Below are 22,057 nucleotides of genomic sequence, written 5' to 3' on the forward strand. Positions count from 1 at the left end.
TGATGTCTATAAAAAAAAAAAAAACTTTTATATTATTCCTCTTATTTATCCAAACACACAAATGAAACATAAACAATCTGGAGTATTGGTAGGCCCTCCTACAAAACCAACCAAGAATAATGCCCTGAAGCTAAACCGAAATCTAAATAACAGATTTTTTTATTTTTTTAATTTCTTTTAATTTCTTTTAATTTCCATGCATTGTGTTTCGTCCACACAATGAAACCCTCTTCCTTATCATCTCTCCTTCCCTTCCTTGCCCCCATGGCTCCATTCTCACATTCTCTACTTCACAACCATCACCTCCAACTCTTTCTCCTTCTCCAATGGCCTCCGATCTTGGCTTCTCGCCGCTCGCCTCGCACCTCACCCTTCGTCCCCGCCCCCTTCTTCCTCTCCTTCGCACTTTCGTTTCCTCTCGTTCTTCTCCTCATCGCAGATCTCTTGGTCGTTGTTTGGCTCATTTCCATGGCCATCGCCGCCACCGGGTTGTGCTCTTGCGTCGTCCCCGGGTCGCCGATCAACCAGGTTTCTTTTTTCTTTTTTCTTCTTCTTTCTTGTTTCCATGTTTGATCTATCCGGTTGTAGGATTCTTGCTTTTTGATTTGAAAGCTGCCTCATTTATGGTTTTGGATGAGAGTTAGAGGTGATCCCTTAATTTATTGTAGGAAATTGTTGTTTAGAAGGATTGGAAGTATATTGTTTTTTTTTTTCAGGTATTTACTTGTTTGTTGATTGGATTGCTCAAACTTTCATGGGGTTGATTGAGATTAGCATGAAATTATGGTTGTTTCCCAGTCACTTTTTGTAGCTGTACAAAAATGAAACCTCATGCACTTCCACAATTTTATAATTTGAATTCTTTACTGAAGAGAGCAATTCTTCCCTTCTTTGTTTTGAGGGTGCTTTTGGAGGATTTTGTTGATCTAGATGCTAAAATGCTCTAGAAATTGAGTAACGATGGTTAAATAATGCTGGAGGGAGAGTTAATTTAGTAGTAGCTTACCGTATTCAAGCTGTTATTTTGGCATGCTTATGTTTGACAATAACCTAGACAAAGAGTTGAGCATTGTACTAGTTAAGATCAACCAATGTGTGGTATGCCTCTAGCTTGTATAAGAGACAAATATTTGTTATATTGCTCTAGTTGTTGGTATGGTTAATCCTTTTTTGTGGTAATAAGCTGCGGTAATAAAGTTCATTATTTGGAACTATACTTGCCTTTTATTTTTCCATTTAATATGTTTAATTAATAGAAACTTAGAACATTGGTGTGTGCTCAAGTTTTAAAGAATTGTTATTATTTGATGGTTTCATGTTCCATTTGAGTGTGTAGATATAATCTGCTGTGTGTACTTAATTGTTATGGCCCTTATGGGGGGAATATGAATTATTTTATTCTTCCTAATGTAAAAGTCCCTTTACAGGTCAGGTTCAGCAAGATGATGTTGTTGATGACAAAATCTTGCCATATTGTAGCTTAGATAAGAAAGCTGAGAAGAGGACGATAGGAGAGATGGAACAGGAGTTTTTGCAAGCTTTACAAGTAAGTTGCTCCATTATCTTAAAAGATTTTAAATTATCGGTCGTGCAGCAACCTTTTGAATTACTTCTGACATGTTTATTTTTCTTCAGTCATTCTACTATGATAAAGAGCCGATAATGTCAAATGAGGAATTTGATAATCTCAAAGAAGAATTGATGTGGGAAGGAAGCAGCGTGGTTATGTTAAGTATGTCTTATTTTTCCTCGAGTCTGTTGAATTCAAGAAATCAGTCTTTTGGGTGGTCGCTAAAATCTATACTTAGAGCAACCTTAAAGATAATTATGGTTTTGCTTCAATTTATTTCATTTTGCCTTCTAATCAGGTCCTGATGAGCAAAAGCTTTTGGAAGCTTCGATGGCATATGCTTCGGGCAATCCGATTATGACAGATGCAGAATTTGACGAGTTGAAGATGAGATTAAGGGTGAGTTAGGATGTTCATAATTGAAGAAAAAGGTTATTTTGTGATCTTGGACAGTGTTTGATTGTAAAAACTTTCATTTTTATGTGTGGCTTTTATAGACATAAAATAATCTAATCATAGCGTGAAGATCTTGTTGCATCAAAAGGGAAAGAATCTTTCAATCTATTGGATAGTAAGAAGGCATAGTTTGTGTTACTGGAGGCATATCTTCACATTTGGGAATATGTTTGGATCCCATATTTTCTACATGATCCCACTCTTACATCAAGTTATCTAGACAGAAAGATCTTGTTTTTCTTATTTTATTTTATTTTTTTTATTTGTTTAAACTTCATAAATTTGTTTCATCTTTTTCTTATCTTTATAAATTGACTTTTATCTTTTTAGTTTTTTAGTAGTGAATTAATGATATTTGCATTATTTAAAGATTTTTAGTTTTATTTTTATTTAAAATTTTAATATAATTTAAATCTCTCGTCTTACATTCTATTTCTAAAAAAAAGAAAAGTTTTTACTAAGATGTTCTCCATCCTAAAAATAACGTGATTAACTTGTTTGCACACAGAGAGACACACATGTATATTTGTTAATTTTCAAATGTATCCACTTATCCAATTTATCCAATTTTAATTAAATTTGCATGTCACATGCTCTTGGATACTCAACACCGAATGCTAGACATAGTCCATTGTTGTAATGTATGTAATTTCATACTGTGTGTATCCAAACTATGGCATGCCATTAAATGTTAACATGAAGATTTATTGCTTGAGTGCTTAATTATATAACCTCGAATTTTGTCATTATGATGTCTGTCTCTTATTTCAATTGTTCTAGTTTAAGAGATTAACCTTTTTGTTTCAGATAATACTCTGTTAGTGGTCAAAATGTTGTTTCCTTACTCGTCATTATATTAACATCCAGAAGTTAAACTGTAATGCACTTTTGATTAATGGAAGTGCTATCTCTTCTTCAAGTTTGGATGTGCCTTTTATTGTATAGATGGTCAAATGATGTATAGGCCTAACAAACAATCGAGCAGCTGGCAAGTTGCTTGAGTTCCTCTCTGTTATTGAGTGAACTAGCTGAATTTGAGCTATATTTTGAGACTTTATATCAACTCTAAGTGAGATCAACTGAAAATAGCATAGTTTATTATGTACTATAATATGAAGGATGTTATGTATGGTCGATATTAAACGATAGACACAATTGCAAGCTTCCTTGGTTTGTAAGTTGGTGTTCTGTGTTCCTGTGACAGCTCATTGGTTTGAATATTTCCACATCTTTCCAAGCAGAGATCATATATATATAAGCCGGGCTTTTTATGACTCAAGCCAATCTTTAGTAGCTTGAACTTGGCTTCGGCTTGAAAGAACCAAGCTCGCCAAGCTTCAAGGTGAACGAGAATAATTTGAGCCGAGCTTGAGCTCACTTAAGCTCAGGTTGTTTACACCCCTAAGGGTGTGTTTTGCTAGTTAGAAACAGGCAGAAGTTTTTAATCAAGAAGCCATACTTGTGATTAAATTTTTTCCCTGATATCTTGTTCTGATTTTTTTACTCTACCAAGCTAACCGGATAAAATGCTTTTAGTTTTCATCAGATATATATGTGTGTGTGTTTACTTTCTTTTGTTTCTTTCTCATTTTATTTTGGTAAATTTTGTTTAGAAAGAGGGAAGTGACATTGTACAAGAAGGCCCACGTTGTAGTCTTCGAAGCAGGAAGGTAACATATAATTCTTTATTTGGATCCATTATGATGGTTAATTTGGTCAATTTCTAATCTGCAGCATATTCAATAAAATGCGTCCTTTGCCGCTCAACTTATCAAGTCTTCTGTTTTCTTTTGCTTTTTTCCCCCTTTATTCAAGAAAAGGATTCTTCATCCTCTAGTAATTGTGTCTGAAAGGTGAGAAAACTTATTAAAAGTTCAAGGAATGTGATTGGTTCACCATTTCAGGGGTCTAGAGACGATTTGCCTTGCTAAACATTGACATTGCTATCCAATTATACAGGCTTGTAGTACTTATCAATCGATGACTTTGAAACTGAGTAGCTGCTAAAAAATTATGTTGAGTAAACATTGTTCTAGTTGTTAGTTGTATTCCTAACTTCACTAACACATGCAAACAGTTACTTTCTTTCCTTATGTTTCAGGCTTAAGAATGGTAAAGGTGGTTGTAATTTGTTTTTGACATGCTTTGGATATTCATCTTGCAGGTCTACAGTGACTTGTCTGTTGACTATTTCAAAATGTTCCTGTTAAATGTGCCAGCTGCAGTTGTTGCTTTGGGATTGTGAGTAATAACATAACTGTAGAACAATCGCTGTGAGAATTTCATTTTCATTTATGAAAAATATCATATTTTGTTTTCTGTTGATAGTCTAAATATCCTTTTCAACAAAAGAAATTGTTTTAAACACTCTTTATAAGATTTTTAAATGATGTTTGATTGAGTGGCAATTTATGTATATATGTACATTTGCCATTGTTGGGGACTTGTCTTGAAGCAAGGAACTTGCATGAGAATTATTGGCATAATAAGGGAACTAGAGAACTGTCTCAAACAATTCATATAATTTTTCTTCTTCTTAGGTATTATGTTGTAATTATCACCCAGTTTATCATCTTATTATGTTAAAATAAAGTGTGAAAGTTATATATATTTTCTTTGTAGTAAATATTTATGATATTTTAAATAATTATGTTGTTAAGTATATTTTATTTTAATATTATCCATACTAAAGCAATTTGAGAATCAATTTCAAGTTAAAAAAGTAAATAAATATATGCATTGCAACTTACTTGATGATAGTGACGATTTTGAGACTTCAATTATGACACAAAGCAAAGAGTGTGTCCAGATTATTTGTGTCAAACAGATGGCTTATTACAGGCTCATTCGATATACCTAGAATTTTTTGTATATAAAGTTCAGAAGTGCTTCTAGGCTGATCTGAGATTGAGATTCGATGAATTAACTTGAAAGTTGAAACTGGAGTAATATTTGTTAGTTGACCATTTAGTCATTGGTTCTTTATAGTCAAAGTTTTTATGATTCAAAAAATTATTTTGATAGAGGGGTTAACTTCTATGGTTGATGACTAGAGTAGAGATTTTAAATTGTTAAGAATGAATGCCTTGGATAAAATAGATAATTTGCTTCATTTGATGATAATTTAACGGAGATTGATTATCATACTTTGGGTTTGTGAGATGTTGACCAGGATGAATCTAATGATGTGAGCGATTGCTTTTATTTAATGGAACGGAAGGAAAGATTGTTTCTGGTTTTTTTTTTTTTTTTTTATTTGAATAAAAGCGGATATAAATTGTAGTCATTTACTCATAAAAGAAATAAATAATCTCAACACAAGAAGGAAGAACAAGAAAGTAAACAAGGACTGACTAGTCAGATTGATCAGACACCAAGTCAACTTCCTTCTGTGGGTACGTTCCATTTTCCTTTGATTAAAGGAGGGTAATATAGAAAAATGGCTAAATTGAATATTATGAAGGTTTGAAAAAACTCACTAACGGTTTATGCAGTCTATTTTAGGAGGGATTGGAACACATCTCGTGAAATATGCCCAAGAAATAGTTTGGGTAGAACTTGAGTTATTGGTTCACCTCATATGGCTTTTCAGTTTTATTTACAAGTTACTTGCTAGGGCTTCCTAGGCCGAGGCATACAGACTTCATTGTGTTGTTTTCTATTTGTTATGGAAATTGGTTATAAACCCTTCAAAAATTCTATAATTGCATATTTACTCTCAGAAAAAACATAATTGTATTTATACCCCTGAAAAATATACGTAATTGCAGATATGCCCCTACTGTTAGATTCCGTTAACAGAAGTTGATCAAACTTTATTAACTATGGTTTTAGATTAAAATATACAAAAAGTCCAAAATAACTCTTGTACAACTTGAAAAATTTTTCAAGGGTATATATGCTAAGGGTATAATGGTCATTTATATATCTGTTGTTTGTTAACGGATGGTTTTTCAACTAATTTGAACCCTAGGGATATATATGTAATTATATGTATTATTCAGGGGTATGTATGCAATTATCTTTTATTCAAGGGACAAGGGTACACCTGCAAAAATCCCTTGTTATCTTTAAGTTTGGAAATCTAATCATCAACACCTTATTAAATGTATCAAGTTTATGATTTTAGCTTATTATATGTTTTAACTTTTTATTGCGGGAATTTTGTAATTTGTCATATCAGAAATGGGTACCATTAGCTTGTACTTTTATTCAGGTCTTGTTCTCTATTGTATTTTTATGCTTCTAAAAGAAGTTGCTCAGTTAGCCTATCTTTAATTGATAGTTTAAATTTGGCATCTCATATGTATTACTTTATCCCTTCAAAACCTGCTTTGAACTGAAGTTGCTCAGTTAGCCTATCTTTAATTGATAGTTTAAATTTGGCATCTCATATGTATTACTTTATCCCTTCAAAACCTGCTTTGAACTGTATATGCATTTTTTCCCAACAGGTTTTTCTTTTTAGATGATTTGACGGGATTTGAAATAACTTACCTGTTGGAGGTACTATTTTCCTCTTTCTCTAGATTGTGTTCCTCCCAAGAAGTCAAACAAATATTTTAAGATTGAAATTATGCTATTCTAAGTTAATGATAAGTGCTTGTTAATATTAACTAATAAATACATTTATTTAAATAATTAAATCTTCTATAATAAGTTTGTGGGATAAACCTAGGTATTTTGTTGGAGGGTGGGGGACAAGCTTGTTTACACCAGCTAACCCCCACCAAACGGCACCTTAGATTATGGTATTGGATGGTTAAGAATATTTACTTTGTTTATTCATTATGTCTGCAAGGTTAGATTAGGTATTCAGCATTGCAGAGCATTGTTTAGCTTCTGATAAGGCGTAAGTTCTTGATTAATTCTCTTTCATTGATGATCATGAGAGTTTGTGGTTGGTTTTTTCAGTCATCTAGAATTAAAATTTCTTCAGTAGTGTAAGATAATGGGGATATGGATGCTTGTTGGTGGGTTCAATGCCAAAACCATAGACTTCTATTTGTACTCCATGTGGATTTGTGTAACAAAATCCTATCAAGTTTGGAATATGTAGTTTATTAAGATATGAAGTTTTGAACTTGTGTCCAGGAACTTTTAACTTCTGCTTATATTTATTTTGGTACCTGCCCTATCTGCATTTTATGTGTGTCCTGGCTTGTGAATGGTTTGTTGGTCACTTCAATTCAATGAAGCCAACTCAAATTCTTGGCATTTGTTAAAATGGGCTGTGTTATAATGATTTGAATCCATTTAACATGAGAGCATCCATTTTTCTTATTAAACTAACTTTATCTATTATTCTTGTTCCTATACTAATTATGATGCTCAACTTTGTATCTTTGTTGTTTTGCAGTTGCCTGAGCCATTCAGTTTCATTTTCACATGGTTTGCTGCTGTGCCCCTCATATTTTGGTTATCACAGGCATTCACTAATGCCATTTTGAAGGACTTTTTGATCCTAAAGGTGCTATTACTTTTATACTGATTAGATTATGCTTGAAAGTTTAAACTATGTTAGATCTGTGTGATGTGTATAGCAGATCATGCATTGTATGCTTAAATTGTTTGAAAAAGATTTATGAAGTAGTTAGCTAACTTAGGAGTGTACATAAAAAAGTGATTCACAGTCAGATTTAAATGTCCAGGGTCCTTGCCCAAACTGTAGTACAGAAAATGTCTCTTTCTTTGGGACTATATTGTCTATCTCCAGTGGCGGCTCAACAAATACTGTGAAGTGTTCAAAGTAAGTAAGCTATTCCTGATGATTCAAGGTTAACATGGTTAATAGATTTCTGTAAATCATATTTGAAACTACCACTAGCAGTTTTTTAAAGTTTATGCATTAACCATAAGGTGCTTTTATCAGTTGCGCAACCACCATGGTGTATGACTCGCGAGCTCGCTTGATCACCCTTCCAGAGCCAAGTGAAGCCTGAGTATGGGTAACTATACTCCCGTCGCATCTCAAGAAATGAGTGTTGAAACAGTACGACTTTAAAGAATGATCATTTTGGATCTTCAATTTTATATTGTTATAGGTGCCCTTTTGATTCCTGTAGTATAGCAACATTTGTTTAAGCATTAAAGTTTATTTTTACATTGGTACTAAAATGGTTACCATGTAATCATTTCTTTGCATTCATTACCAAAATAAATATAGAGGTGTAGTTCTGGAAAAATGTGTACTTCACTTTTTAGATATGTACACTGTCATATGGAATGCATAGTCCCCCCTTAATGCAAGAAGACAAACTCATATTAACTATATGCTGATATTACTCAATGGAGGCAAGCATATAAAGAATATTACACCTGTGCTAACTTTTTGCTTGTGTTTGTGGAATAGTAAAAATGACTTGATTATGCATGATTTGAATGGTTCGAAACACTGTCATCCTTGAATTACATAATAAAAAAACTTCTCCGTAAACTGGCATTTTTTGTTTGACTTTTTATCATGACTTTATCTGGCAAACAAATAATAGCAAAACAGAGTAATTTTAAAATTGAATCAGGTAAATATTTCTGAAACAGGTCCTGACTTAACAATGTTTTGCTTGTTTTACAGATTGATATTGAAGGAAGCCTGAAGCTCAATGCTGCACATCCATCATCACTTGGGCACTGACTGATTTCTGGTAAATGCTCTCGATACTCATGTATTTATAAGCAATAGAAACTTTATCGCAGCCTTTTTGTGTATATTTATATTGTATTTCAGTTTCAGCGTTGTACTTTTCAGTTATGTTGATAAATAAACTAGGTGATGATCAATGCCAACTGCCCTGTATAAAGTAGAAATTTGCGTATCTCCCTTTCCACATTGTGATATTCAGAATGTTTGTAGTTGCTTTGCAACTAAAGAAAGAAAGGATGACTACCATGAATACAACAGAAAATAGTGAACTCGCATACCGTGAAAAATTTATGAATGACCGGGCATATGGTATAACATCTTTGTTCATGGTCAATCGTTAACATTGTTGCTGTTGTTACATGGTGTTGTTAATAGTAATCGATTCAAAACAGATGCATCAGATTGGTAAAGTAAAATAAGTATTGTTGGATATGTTTTACTGTTTGAGTAGGTTGAATGAGTATTGCACTGTTAACTTTGTTGATGTCATATGCGACTCTGAAGATATGCTTGCATCTCCAGGGAAATGTTTTTTGCCAAGTACTAAATAAACTTAAACATTGAGAGAGGTGATGTTGGTGATGCTAAGAAGAGTTTGATCATATCTATCGCTTGAGTAGTTTATTTTTAAAGTCTTTTGTGTGCCAAATATCATTAGTCGTATTTAAACCGTCATCTCTGGGGGCTTGTATAGATGCTAGTATTGGTACTTGTGTTTTGTTTTAATAAAATAATTTAATTAGATGAAAATTAATTGAATCTATCTAAATTTGACAAATATGAAGACATTATTAAAAAATAATAGCAGTAGTAAAAGCATGGTTTTTATATTTTAGATCTTTTTCATGGTTCAAAAAAAAAACAAAGGTGAAAACATCTTATATAGTCAATTGGTAAACAATTAGATTATAAAACCTTATGGTGGTTTTGTAAATAAGACATTATTGAAATGATATGTCTAAGTTTAGTTTATCTAATCATTTGGCCTTTGATAGATTAACATGGAAGAAAAGGATTTATATAATTGATCCTAAATAGTTGGGACTAACATCTTGTTATTGATATTGTTTTGTTATTGTTGTTGTTGTTTTGTTAATATAATTAAGTTTTCAAGTTCAATTTGATATATGTCAAATTATAATTAGTCCAATAATTTCAATGTTTTCTTCCTCATTTTCTCATCACATCTTAAACCTAAGAGCATAAAAATCTCACTTTTAGCTGGATCTTCTTTAATTAAAAATAATGCTCAAGACAAATATTCAAAGTTAGTTTTAGGTATTAACCGATATAAGACTCTAAAAATAATGTTGGAAGTCATATGATAGACCAACAAAGATTGTAAAGAACAAGAGAACAAACAATGGATTTTATTCGAAGAAAAATACTAAAATCTAAACACAATAACTTCAATGAAAGGAAGATCTCTGTATGGAAAGGATATATGCTCCTAACACTTTCTCTTGAAATATGTTTGATGTGGCTGATTCTTATCAGCATAAATATTCAAATTTAGTTTTAAGTACTAATTGATATGAGACAATTAGTTAACTCTGAGAGAAAGAAAAGAAAAAGAGCAAGAGCAACAACTGCCGAAATTGCATAGCGTTCGATGCTTCTTCGTTGCAGCATATACTTTTAGCAGCAGTGATTATCAAAGATGTGAACTTAGGTTAGGTCATCATAAGATTCAAAGGTTTTATTTTTTTTATTTTTTAGTTTCTGATTTTAAATATTGCTGGTTATAATGGCACCATGTCAAAGAAACCATTGGGATGTTTGTGTTATGTACATGTTCACTGATTTGTGAGGTTCTTTACATTTCAGAATTGGAGATTTATTGTGTATAAATTCCCATCTACTAGATCACTAGCGTTCATCAATCATGGACTCAAAAATAAATTCTATTGTAGCCATTATTCTTATTAATTTTCAATAATTCTATGATTAGAATCTTCACTGGGTGTGCTAGGATTTGGACAAATCATGCGATACAAGAGCTAGTTACAAACTTGCGAATCATAAATTGTGTGTAGGTTTGATTATAAACTAGAAAAGAAAGGGATTTGTGTGTGTGCATTCTGTTCATGCCAACATATATTTAACAAATCAAGGTAAGCTATTTTCTATAATTTATGTGGTTGGCTCATTTTTGTACATCAATAATATGTTATATAAACTCAAATTAAAATAAAATCTCAATCTATCTTTAAAAAAATAAACAATGACATAATGTATATGTAAAACTTACGAGAGAGGGAGCGTTAAATTGGATTATGATCATGGTTGATGTGGCTTGATGCAAGAAAGTTTTGTTTTGGAAAAAAATGCGGGAATGGTGTAAGGCTACTTGACTGTCAAAGAGTGCTCTAGAGGAGCCGATGTGAGGGTTGTTTTGGTTGCAATGAGTCATCATTGGGCTATGTAAATATAGTGTCTAAATGGAAGGAAATCTCTTAGTTTAGGATTCAAGATCAGTAGTCATCTAGATGAATGGAGATATCTCTGTTTTGGAGTTCAAAATTAAGTGTGATGATTGTGGCCTACAATCATCAGGGGGCTGATGGACGAATGGGATTTGAAGTTCAAGCTCATCGACAAATGGAAGGATTTGGATTGTCTGATTCTGGTAAGGGTATTTTTATGTTGGCTAGTCCTTATCGGATACTCTGATGCTAAAAGCCAATGGTAGAGCTGTTCATAATGCATGTTTCCTGGTGAAATAGCTGTCTTGGAAGAAGATGAGAAGATGTGTTGAGGTATCTAAACAAAAAGGTTAGATTGGAGCTGGAGGAGGCCATGTATATTTTCCTAGAAATTATCATATTCGTATGTTGCCAGCCTTGCTCATGTATCTGAAAAGGTTGGTGATGGTGCTTACAGTATTCAAGAAGACGTATCATGTATGCTCAAAGGTAGGTATTAAGGTCTCCTGCAAGATGGCTGGTTCAACAGAATAGATGGGAGCATGTGTGGCACCAATCTTTAGGGGCAACTAGAGGTTTAGACCCAAAGAAACTTGACCTATGTGACCGTAGGGGTTTAACCAAAGGTAGTGAAGTGGCTTGTACAAATGGTGCTATCCTGAAGTTGATGATGGCAACAACATAGGCTACTTAGAACTTTAGAGGGTCTTGGGGGCACCTTTTATTTTGGTTATCAAACTCCATTTTTTAGATTGATATGAGAAGCTTTTGTTTTTCAAATTGGCAAGAGCATGCTCGTCAACAAGTGAGATGATTAAAGGAAAAAAAAAACCACTTGCCCTAGTTGGAGACAATATATCGGAGTTGCATCTATCTGCGCTTTTGTTGGTTTCTTTATGCGGGGTTTAGTATATACTATTTTGTGTGTTAATGTATTGATTGAGAGATTCATCAATAGGTCAAAAAAGAAATTATTTTTTAAGAAAAAAAGAAAAATTTTGCATGACCTACTCACAAGAGACATGCTTTGGACAAAGCAGATCTGACACCCATAATCGATGATCATACAAGTCAATTCAATTTCATTTTACTTTTTTGAGTTCTTATCGCACTGCTTTATTTTATGTTTTATAGATTTATCATGAAATTTTGACTTTCCTATCTTGCTTTCTCATTTTAGGACCTACTTCACATAGATAAAAAAAGAAGAATATGATCATCCCTTTTGGTTTGTTTTTGTTTTTTCAAAGTTCTACCTTTTCCATATTTAGGATCCACCAAACGATCATGGTGCTTGCCATACACAAATCCAATCTTTATCAAATATATTTTATAGTTACTCTCTAAATAACTGCAAATAAAGACGGTTCCCATTAAGGTTATCCTCAATTTGTATCTTTCATTCTTGGAAATTACTTTGGTTAGACTTCTCAACTTTTATTCTTGCCTTCATTTGCCATAACTCTTATGTAAGACATGATTAAGTTTTTTGCTTTTAATGCTAGGAAGAGGATTCAAAGAACACACCATAAAGATCTCACTAATTTACCATGTTTAGTAATTTTTCCTCTTCCTTCAAAGAATATCAAAACATCTTTCCAAATTAAAAGAAGATACTTGAAAATAAAACCCTAACATATTGCAATTCCATTAAACAAGTTTTAGTAAAAAGAAAATTAACTTCACAAACAACATTAGATTTATGAGTTAATATATATAGATATATATATATTGACTCATAAATCCTATGTATATGAAGTGTGGGATAAGCTCTATATTTCAACTCTGAACTTTTTGTCCCTCTATTGTGAAATGTTTCAATTTAATTCCTTTATTATTTTGATTGGAAAATTTTAGTACGGGCGCCAGCTTTCCCATCCATTGACGCTAAAGTAGCAATTACTTGAAGTAGCAATTACGTGGCAAGTGAAAGAATAAAATATTAATAAAAATTATTAAAATATTAATAAAAAAGGAAAGATCATGTTATTTTGGATCTGAGTCTTAAAGTCCCCAAATCTCTAACCCTAAACCAACTTTTCCCACATCTCTTCTAAAGACCCTAACCCTTCAGCCTTTTCCTTCATTGCACTGGAGCCGCCCCAACCATCCGGTCACCATCACACTTCAAGCACTATTGGTGTAGGTTCTCGACCTTTTTGCCACCACTTCTGTCCTCCAACCCTCAATCCTGACCTTGACCTTTCGATTTTACCCCTTTCCTTTCCTCTATTGCATCTCAACACCGCCCGCCCTTCGTTATTCAGCCACTACTACGCTCCAGTCCATAGACTAATGATCTCAATTAATTCCTTTATTATTTTGATTGGGATTAGTCCTAAGACTAACAGGCGCTAGCTTTTCCATCCATTGATGCTGATGTGGCGATTATGTGGCAAGTAAAAGAATAAAATATTACTAAAAATTATTTTTTTTAAAAAAGGAAAGACCATGTCATTTTGGATCCGAGGTGTTAAAGTCTCCAAACCCGCAACCCTAAACCAACTTTTCCTACATCTCTTCTCCAGTCCTTTCCTCCACAGCACTGGCGCTGCCCTAGCCATCCGGCCACCATCGCACTTTAGGCACTGCTGGTGTCGGTTCTCGACCTTTTTGCTACCACTTCTCTTCCAACCCTCAACCATGATCTCGACCTCTCTCTTTCACCATTTTCCTTTCTTTTATTGCATCAGCACCACCCTCGTTATTCATCCATTATTGCCCCCAAACACCAAAATCGGAATCAGCAATGCCTCTGTGACCACAAATCAGTCCAATTGGCCATAAGGATTGTTTTGTTTTTGTGTTTGTTATAATTTGAACTGGGAAATTTACTTTCACAAGTTAATGAAGTTTTGATTGTATTTTGAATGACCAACTACATTGTTTATGAAATGAATTTGTTGTTTATTGTAATATGGATGTTTGCTTTGAGACCATTGAATGGCATATGAATCAGATTTCTTGATGCAAAATTAAACATCTCAAATTAAAATTGTCCAACAAACCACCCAAGCTTGCATTGCCCTAGTTACTAGCATAAAAAGTGTCCTCAACGACTATTTCTTTGCGCCAAAGTTAGGGCTTTCCTTGAGTTATAGCAAATGTTATGTTGTTCTATGTTGAGAAGTTTGTAGCTTCAGCTTCTGTAATAAGTCTTTGTTCTCTATCATTGGTTTGGTATACAGCAAGTTTCCTTCTCTTTAGTACCTAACCATCAACAACAACAAACATCTTATACATTGCTATAAAATAAAGGTTAATGCTATGATAATTTAAGTTTAAAATGAGAATAACTAATACATTCAATTCTCTAGTAGTGATGAATGAAATAGCATGGGGATTCTCCCTCTCAACAATTACTCCACCATGGTGAGCACCCTGTAATATTAAGATAATGTGTCGTCCTTTTGCAATTAACTCAATCTAACAAAATTCAACAGGACTAAATAATTACAACACCATTTTAATAGATTTATGGTACTTAATTCTTACCCTAATGATATTTACAATTAACTCAATCTAACAAAATTCAATAGGACTAAATAATTACAACACCATTTTAATAGATTTATGGTACTTAATTCTTACCTTAATGATATTTACAATTAACTCAATCTAACAAAATTCAACAGGACTAAATAATTACAACACCATTTTAATAGATTTATGGTACTTAATTCTTATCCTAATGATATTTACAAAACCTTGAGCACCAACAACGACCTTTTCGCTTTTGATGCTTGTGTAACATCTACCATTCTATTTTGATGGATCAATTCTTAACAGAATAATGAATATAATATATATATATATATATATCATAGTAGATTTGGTCTAAAATCAATAATGTGAGGAAAGATGGACTATATTATGAAATCAAAAAAAGGATGACTTAGGGAGTTCAAATTAGATATAGGACCAGTAGTTTAAGGGATTGACTCGACTCTCTTAAATTGTTTCTCATTATTGAAAAAAGGCAACAAAGATGAAATGTGAGCTTGTTTTATAGCAATAGTAATTAATCATTGTTGTTTCAAAGTCAATCTATTGACACGTTTAGATAATATTTTTCCTTGTTCACTAATAAATCGACTAATTAAACTTATGTTTCCATAATTAATTTGATTGGCCGACCCAATTAGGGGCAAACACTGACAAAAAGATCTCTAGGATTTTCGAATATGTTGCTTGGATTTATCCGTGGGTTATTTTTTTATTCCTTATCCAAAAATTCTATTTATTTATGCATTTTAGATCATTCTTCTAACCAATATTGCAAGTATTTAGTATTAGAGTTGCCTCATCTTAGTGGTTATCGCTTGGGACCTAGAGAAGCATAATAGCTTTCATTACATTATGTGAGCAACAAATTAACTTTGGAGGAAAGAGTATTCATAACATCAACAAGAAAGAACTTACAATGTTATCTCTTTTTGGACACCTTAAACTGTTGTGACCTTCTTCATGGCAAATTGTACACTTGAATACTCTATTGTGCTTCGAAATCTTTGTTTTGTTGCCATTTTTCCATTCCAATGGCTCCCACATCCTTTCTTGACAGGTCTCCCTTGCATAATCTTTACTATAGGTGGATGTAGTGTCCCTCCATCACTTATTGGCCAAAATTTTGTGCGTGTTACTAGATTAACAAGAGAACTATGTATCTTTTTAATATATCTATCTTTTAAACCATTCGTCTCCTATATCCTTTTCTTGGCATTTATTTTGGTCTTTAAAACGCCGCTAAATATGGAAATGGCGTTTTGAAAAAACGCCAGTATAAACACCGGTGAAGATCGTGTCGGTAATGCTCCAGCCATTCGCAGGGTTTTTTAAAAACACCGCAAATTCAGCTAGATATGGCAATTTGTACTCTACCCGACGAGTATACCTGTACCTGTACCCGATCAAAGAGACCCTCTTGATCGGGTACGGGTACAGGTACGGATATTACCAGTTATTTTTTGAGAGGGTATGGGTCGGGTAAGGGTATGCCCCTACCCTACATGTACTCTTACCCATACCCGTACCCGTTGAAGCGGGTATGAGTAAAACCCATACCTGTATCCTTACCCTCATATATATATAAGTTTTTATTAAGCTAAACATTTACCCACAATTTAGTATTTTACCCAAAATCTATTTTCATGGTGACTAATTTAAAAATAATACTTTAAATTTTCTCTTGATATATTATTTGAATTTAATTTAGTTTTTATATTTATATCTGATAGAGCATAATATTATCAAAATTGAATTTTGGATATATATTAAGAATCATAATTAAATTAAAAAAATTAAATATTATAAAACAAATATAAAAAGTAATGTCATAATAATTTATTCTATAAATTATAACATCCTGAAAAATAAGATGCTATTAAGAAATCAATTGGATATATAAATTAATCAATTAATTTACAAACTTATGAGAATTACTTAATTTATAATTGCACTTCAATTTAAAATCTCACGAGACATTTATAAAATTTGAAACAATATAAAATATAAATAGTAGATATATGAAAAAAATTTAAAACAAAAACCAAGATAGTTAAACTTAAGCAATAAAGTAGAGTTTCTGTTGAGTTCTAAATAAATGCCAATGAAAATCAATCAACTTGTTTTTTTATATAAATCAATTTGTTACATATAATTTTTATGTGATTATATGATTTAAGATAAACAAATATGTATCAATTTGTAATTTTGAATTTATGGACATGTGTTTAAACATTGTATTGTAATAGATTATTATTATTATTATTATTATTATTATTATTATTATTATTATTAATAAATTTGGTAATTTGAACAACGGGTATTCGCGAGTATACCCGTACCCTGTGGGTAAGGGCAAGAGTATGATTTTTTTTACTCTGAAGGGTATGGATATAGGATAGGGGTTACGGGTACGGGTAATGGTTTTAACATACCCTTCCCAAACCCTACCGTTGCCATCCCTAAATTCAGCAGTGTTTATTTGCAAACGCCGCTATTTTAGTGACGTTTTTTATGATTTTTAGCGGCGTTTTTTATGACCTTTAGTAGCCTTTTTTTTAATATTAATCTTTTAAAAAAATATCTCTAATTTATTTGGATTTCTTATAAAAAAATAAATTAGCTCCTCTAATTTTATTGTTATTAATTTTCTCTTTTTCTTGTTCTCTCTTTTTAGATTTTTTATTTTTAATTATTTTCTTCTTTGTTTTTCTAATTTCTTCTCTCTTCTCTTCTTGTAGCTGCTGCTTCTTCTTCTAGTTTCTTCTTCTTCTTCTTCTAGCTTCATCATTGCCATCATCATCTTACTTTCTCTTCTTTTTCTTCTTCTTCTCTTCCCTTCCTTTTCTTCTTGTCTCTTCCTTTTTTAACTTTTCATCACCTAATTTCAATTGAAGAGAATATTTAAAGAAAATAAAAAATCTAAGCATTTAGCGGCATTTTTCCTAAAAACGCCGCAAAATTTGCAAAATTTAAAAATTTCAAATAAAAAGCGGCAAATTAATTTTTTTTAAAAAAACATGACGCTAATTTTGAATTTTCAAAAGTGCAGTGTTTTTCGCTAAAAACACCACTAAATTTTAATTTATAAAGTTTAAAGTAAAAAAATCTATAATTTAGAGGCGTTTATTTGAAAAAAAACACCGCTAAATTTTAAAATTTATAAATGGCGCTAAATTTTTTTATAAACGGCGCTAAAATAATTATAATTTTGCGTCTTTTATTTGAATAAACGGCGCTAAATTTTTTGTTTTATAAATTTTTAAATTAAAAAATCTATAATTTGGCTCGTTTCCTTGAAACATGACCCAAAATTTTAATTTTATAAATTATAAATTAAAAAATATATAATTTAGCGGCATTTTTTCTTAACAAACGCCGCAAAAGGTAAAAAAAATTGGTGGTGTTTTATCTAAAAATGCCACTAAATTGTAATTTTTTGAATTTTAATTTAAAAATATGGTGGGGTTTCTAAAAAATGCTGTGAAGAGCAATAATGAAGCGCCATTTTTTAAAAACAACACCGCTAATGTTTAAATCTACTAGTGTCTCGGCAAAAACGGTGTTAAAACCCTAATGTTAGTGGCATTTTTAAAAAATGCCGCAAAGGAAATGCCACCAAAAACCCTTTATGGTGTAGTTACTCCATTTTTATTCCATTTCCCACAAGTTCAACTTTGGCATGCTAGCATAACCACATACCCGTTCCTAAGATACTGCACTAAGTCATTTGGAAAGACCTCATGGCTTGTACCACCATTCTATTCTACATGTCACTTCGAACTTTTCTTCCTTTCCTATTCAATTCTAGCAACAATTTAGGTCCACAAGCATTTTTTTCACTTCAATGTAGGTTGTCTTTTCACATCAATCTTAGTCATTACATATTGCCTAATATCTTCAAGCATTGTGATAATTGGCTTGCTTTTAGATTCTAAGATTATTAAATTAAATGTTCTATACATGTTATTATCAATGACATTACACTTAATTAAATCGGTAAAGAAGACTTGTCACCAACCTGAAATTGGCCACCTCTCTAATAATTCCTCCACAGTTTTAACCCATCCCTTCAAGTTTTTCATTTTATCTAGTTGTTTCTTCATTTCATGTTGACTTGTAGACTTAGCAACATTCCAAAAATGAATCTGCAGATCCTTTCCTTGATGAATTTTTCCCTATCTTGTGTAGATGTGTCTTGCACACATCTTATACTCAATTAATGGTAAAAAGTCATTCAAAGCATAGATTAAGCCCTATAATGAAGACGTTGATACAATTAGAAGGCAATTTTACTCGAAGGGAAAAATTTTTAGATCAATTTTCTACACACCTATTGCATGTCATTGGCTAGAGACCATCCTGGCCCATCCCCAATGGGAAAATCAGTACTTAGTTGCTCAATATACCATGACCAAGTTTCATTTGTTTTCTTCTCCACAATTGCCCAAGCTATAAGGAGCACATGATTATTGTCATCCCTCCCTACAACCACCAGAATCTTCCCTTAACCACTCCCTTAATTTAGAAAACATTCATCGTGCCAACGAGTTTCCTGCAACCACTAATAAACCCTTCTCTGATTGCTGCCAGACATATGCACATCTTCTTAATCATTGGTGGCTCATCTAATTTTTCTCTTTCAAAGACAACGAAGACACTACTTCCATGATTTGATGATTTCAACTCCATAACATAATTATTCAACGTCATAAAGGCTTCCTTGAATTGCTCTTCAGTCTTTCTCAAAACCAAACTCTTAGTATTTCTCCAGACCTTGTTAGTGATAAATACTCCCAATTCCTTTCTGACCATTGCCTTTAAGTGCTTGGGCCTAATAAAAGGGACAAAACTTATTACCTCACCAAACATGATAGTGGCATAGGTTGTCACGCTTCTATTCCTAATGGCCCCTAAAGACAAGAATGCTCTAGCACATAGTGTTTGACAACTAACATCTTCTTACTAGAGCACCATGAGCACAAAATTAGTCAACTGCAGTCTTTTCCAAAGTACTAAGCCATCACCCTAACTGCATCATTCTTAGTATCGTTGAACTCATATCCTTTCCTAGTTGAAAATTGAAAAAGTTCCTTCTCAAATAGTTTTAGATATGGAAATCTAAGACCTAGATAGAAATCCTACAAAGACACATGTTTTGATGGAATTTGATTGATGGGAAAGTAATTGATGGGGAAGTAATTTCTGAAAAAATAACATTCTTTTGTTTGGTATGCATTGGAATGTTTCATTAAATTGATGGGAAAATAATATTTATATGTTTGGTATTGGAAGATATTTTTAAGAATCTATTGTCATAATGATAAAATGCCTTTCTGTTATTTTACTTATCCACAACTTGTTCATCGTTTTTTAATAGTAATATGTTTTTAAATGTATAAAATGTATTTAATATTAAACATTTAAATAAATCATTTTTAAATAAATAATAATATGTTTTGGACATTAAAATAATAAATATTATTATTAAAATAATAATAAAATTGTTTTAAAAAATATTAATTATTTTTATAATATTTATGTATTTGGTATAGGAAGATATTCTTGAGAATCTTTTGTCATAATGAAATAAATGCCTTTGTGCTATCATACATATCAACAACTTGTCAATCAATTTTTAATATCAAAATAATAATAAATTAACCTTGTATATACATTAGCAAACTCATTAGCATACAAAAATTTAGATTAATCATTTATGCTTTGCTTGTCTGGAGGTTTTGGAAGTGGTTTACTTTAAAAAAAATATATATAAAATAAGTAGAAATATGTTATATTAAATGAAAACATAATATCATACATGGATAGCTGCTTTAGTAAGTGAAAAATCTCTATAATAAGTGGTTTACTAACTAGTAACTCCGGCATTATGGTTACTAACTCCGATACCAGGGTTAGCACCATAAAAAAAGTTTTTAAAAAATAAGTATAAACATGGTATATTAAGTGAAAACTTAATATATTACGTGAATAGCTAGTTTTGTAAGTGAAAAAAATTCTATAATAAGTGGTTTACTATATAAAAAAAAAGTAGAAACATGTTACATTAAGTGAAAACTTAATATAATATGTGGATAGCTAGTTTAGTAAGTGAAAAAACTTTATTATAAGTGGTTTACTTAAAAAAAAAAGTAGAACATATTATATTAAGTGAAAACTTAATATAAGACATGGATAGCTGGTTTAGTAAGTGAAAAAACTCTATAATAAGTGGTTTATTCTATTTAGAGTGGTGTTAACCCCAGCTCTGGGTTTAGCAACAACAACCCCAGGATTAGCATTTAGTCCCAATTTCTACCCAACTATTTGGCATGAATAGTATTTTTTTTAAATCGGAAACTTAGTTATATTGCATACAAAACCATTATAATAAACAATCTAATTTCAGATGTAAAATTAGAATACCTAGTTTAAGATGTATAGAAATCAAATGCAATCAAAATATCCATATAAAAGAGAAACATGTAAAATTAGAATACCCAGTTTAAGATGTTCAAAATGTTTAATCACACTTATAACAAGTTTAAGTTGTTCATAACAAACCACATTTATAACAAGTTTAAATGTTCAGTCAGGTTCAATACATCTCTAAATTGTTTCTGCAAGAAGGCAACAGATTTAAATAGCCTTGAACTCATCCTGAATGCTTTTTTCCACTATCAAGAGAGATGATGGATCCAACCCTAACAACCTCTTAAGTAGTCAAGCCATCAGTCGAAGATATAGTTATACATAGTTGAGCCTTCATTTCATTCATTTTCTTTGCATCTTTAGCTCCTTGCAGCATTATTAGCTAGAGCCTCCAAGCCACTAGCCATTCTACCAAATTTAGTTGTTGTGCTCTCACAAATCTTACTCATTTGCTACTTATTGTTGATGAAAGCCTCATCAATACTAGCATTATCTTTTTTGGTCTTAGCCTTCTTCCTTTGTGTAGATAACTCAGTATTCATATCCTGGGTCCTTCTAGAAGTGCCAATAAATGACTCACTTGGCATATTTTGATTAGTTGCAACATTTTGAGCGGCTCATATTGTTCTTGGATGTTGTCCAGATGAACTTCAACATTTGGGAACTCATAGCCATCCTCACTAAAGTTCAACCCAACATTTTGATAATTCATTTGTCAGCCACATATCTGATAATTCATTGTTGATTATATTACATATATGAGGATTTATATTTATTTTAATCAAATCTATGTCTATCAAAACAATGGTATCACATGAGTTTCAGTGGAATAAAATATTTCACTAGCATAATCAAATGAAGTTAAAGCACATCAAATTAAAGGAGAACATGGGAATAGGCAAGAATTCTACCACATATAACAACGAAAAATGCTATCACTTACTATGTTGGAGGCCAATCATTAACAATGTCAACTTATTAAATATGATCATGCTAGTATACTATAGCTTGCTTCATGTCATGATT

The 22,057-nt window shown here is 32.0% G+C and overlaps 1 protein-coding gene across 3 annotated transcripts; it reads left to right on the forward strand.

Moving 5' to 3' along the window:
- Positions 1 to 249: 249 nt before the first annotated feature.
- Positions 250 to 8,960, forward strand: LOC120279246 (PGR5-like protein 1B, chloroplastic). Of its 3 annotated transcripts, none has more exons than XR_005541847.1 (11): positions 250 to 528; positions 1,428 to 1,546; positions 1,636 to 1,732; positions 1,869 to 1,969; positions 3,640 to 3,696; positions 4,191 to 4,267; positions 6,481 to 6,532; positions 7,386 to 7,496; positions 7,678 to 7,775; positions 7,899 to 8,070; positions 8,601 to 8,960. XR_005541847.1 is itself a non-coding variant. In XM_039286118.1 (11 exons), exons 1-10 carry the CDS (start codon positions 327 to 329, stop codon positions 7,966 to 7,968), a joined length of 984 nt encoding a protein of 327 aa, XP_039142052.1. In that variant the 5' UTR covers positions 250 to 326; the 3' UTR covers positions 7,969 to 7,974; positions 8,601 to 8,960. The 3 variants fall into 3 exon arrangements, 1 of the variants encoding a protein (XP_039142052.1); XR_005541846.1 differs by having other exon boundaries at positions 7,899 to 8,018; XM_039286118.1 differs by having other exon boundaries at positions 7,899 to 7,974.
- The last annotated feature ends 13,097 nt before the right edge of the window (positions 8,961 to 22,057 follow it).

This window comes from Dioscorea cayenensis, chromosome 16 (assembly GCF_009730915.1).
Source record: "Dioscorea cayenensis subsp. rotundata cultivar TDr96_F1 chromosome 16, TDr96_F1_v2_PseudoChromosome.rev07_lg8_w22 25.fasta, whole genome shotgun sequence".
NCBI classification, from domain to species: Eukaryota; Viridiplantae; Streptophyta; class Magnoliopsida; order Dioscoreales; family Dioscoreaceae; genus Dioscorea; species Dioscorea cayenensis.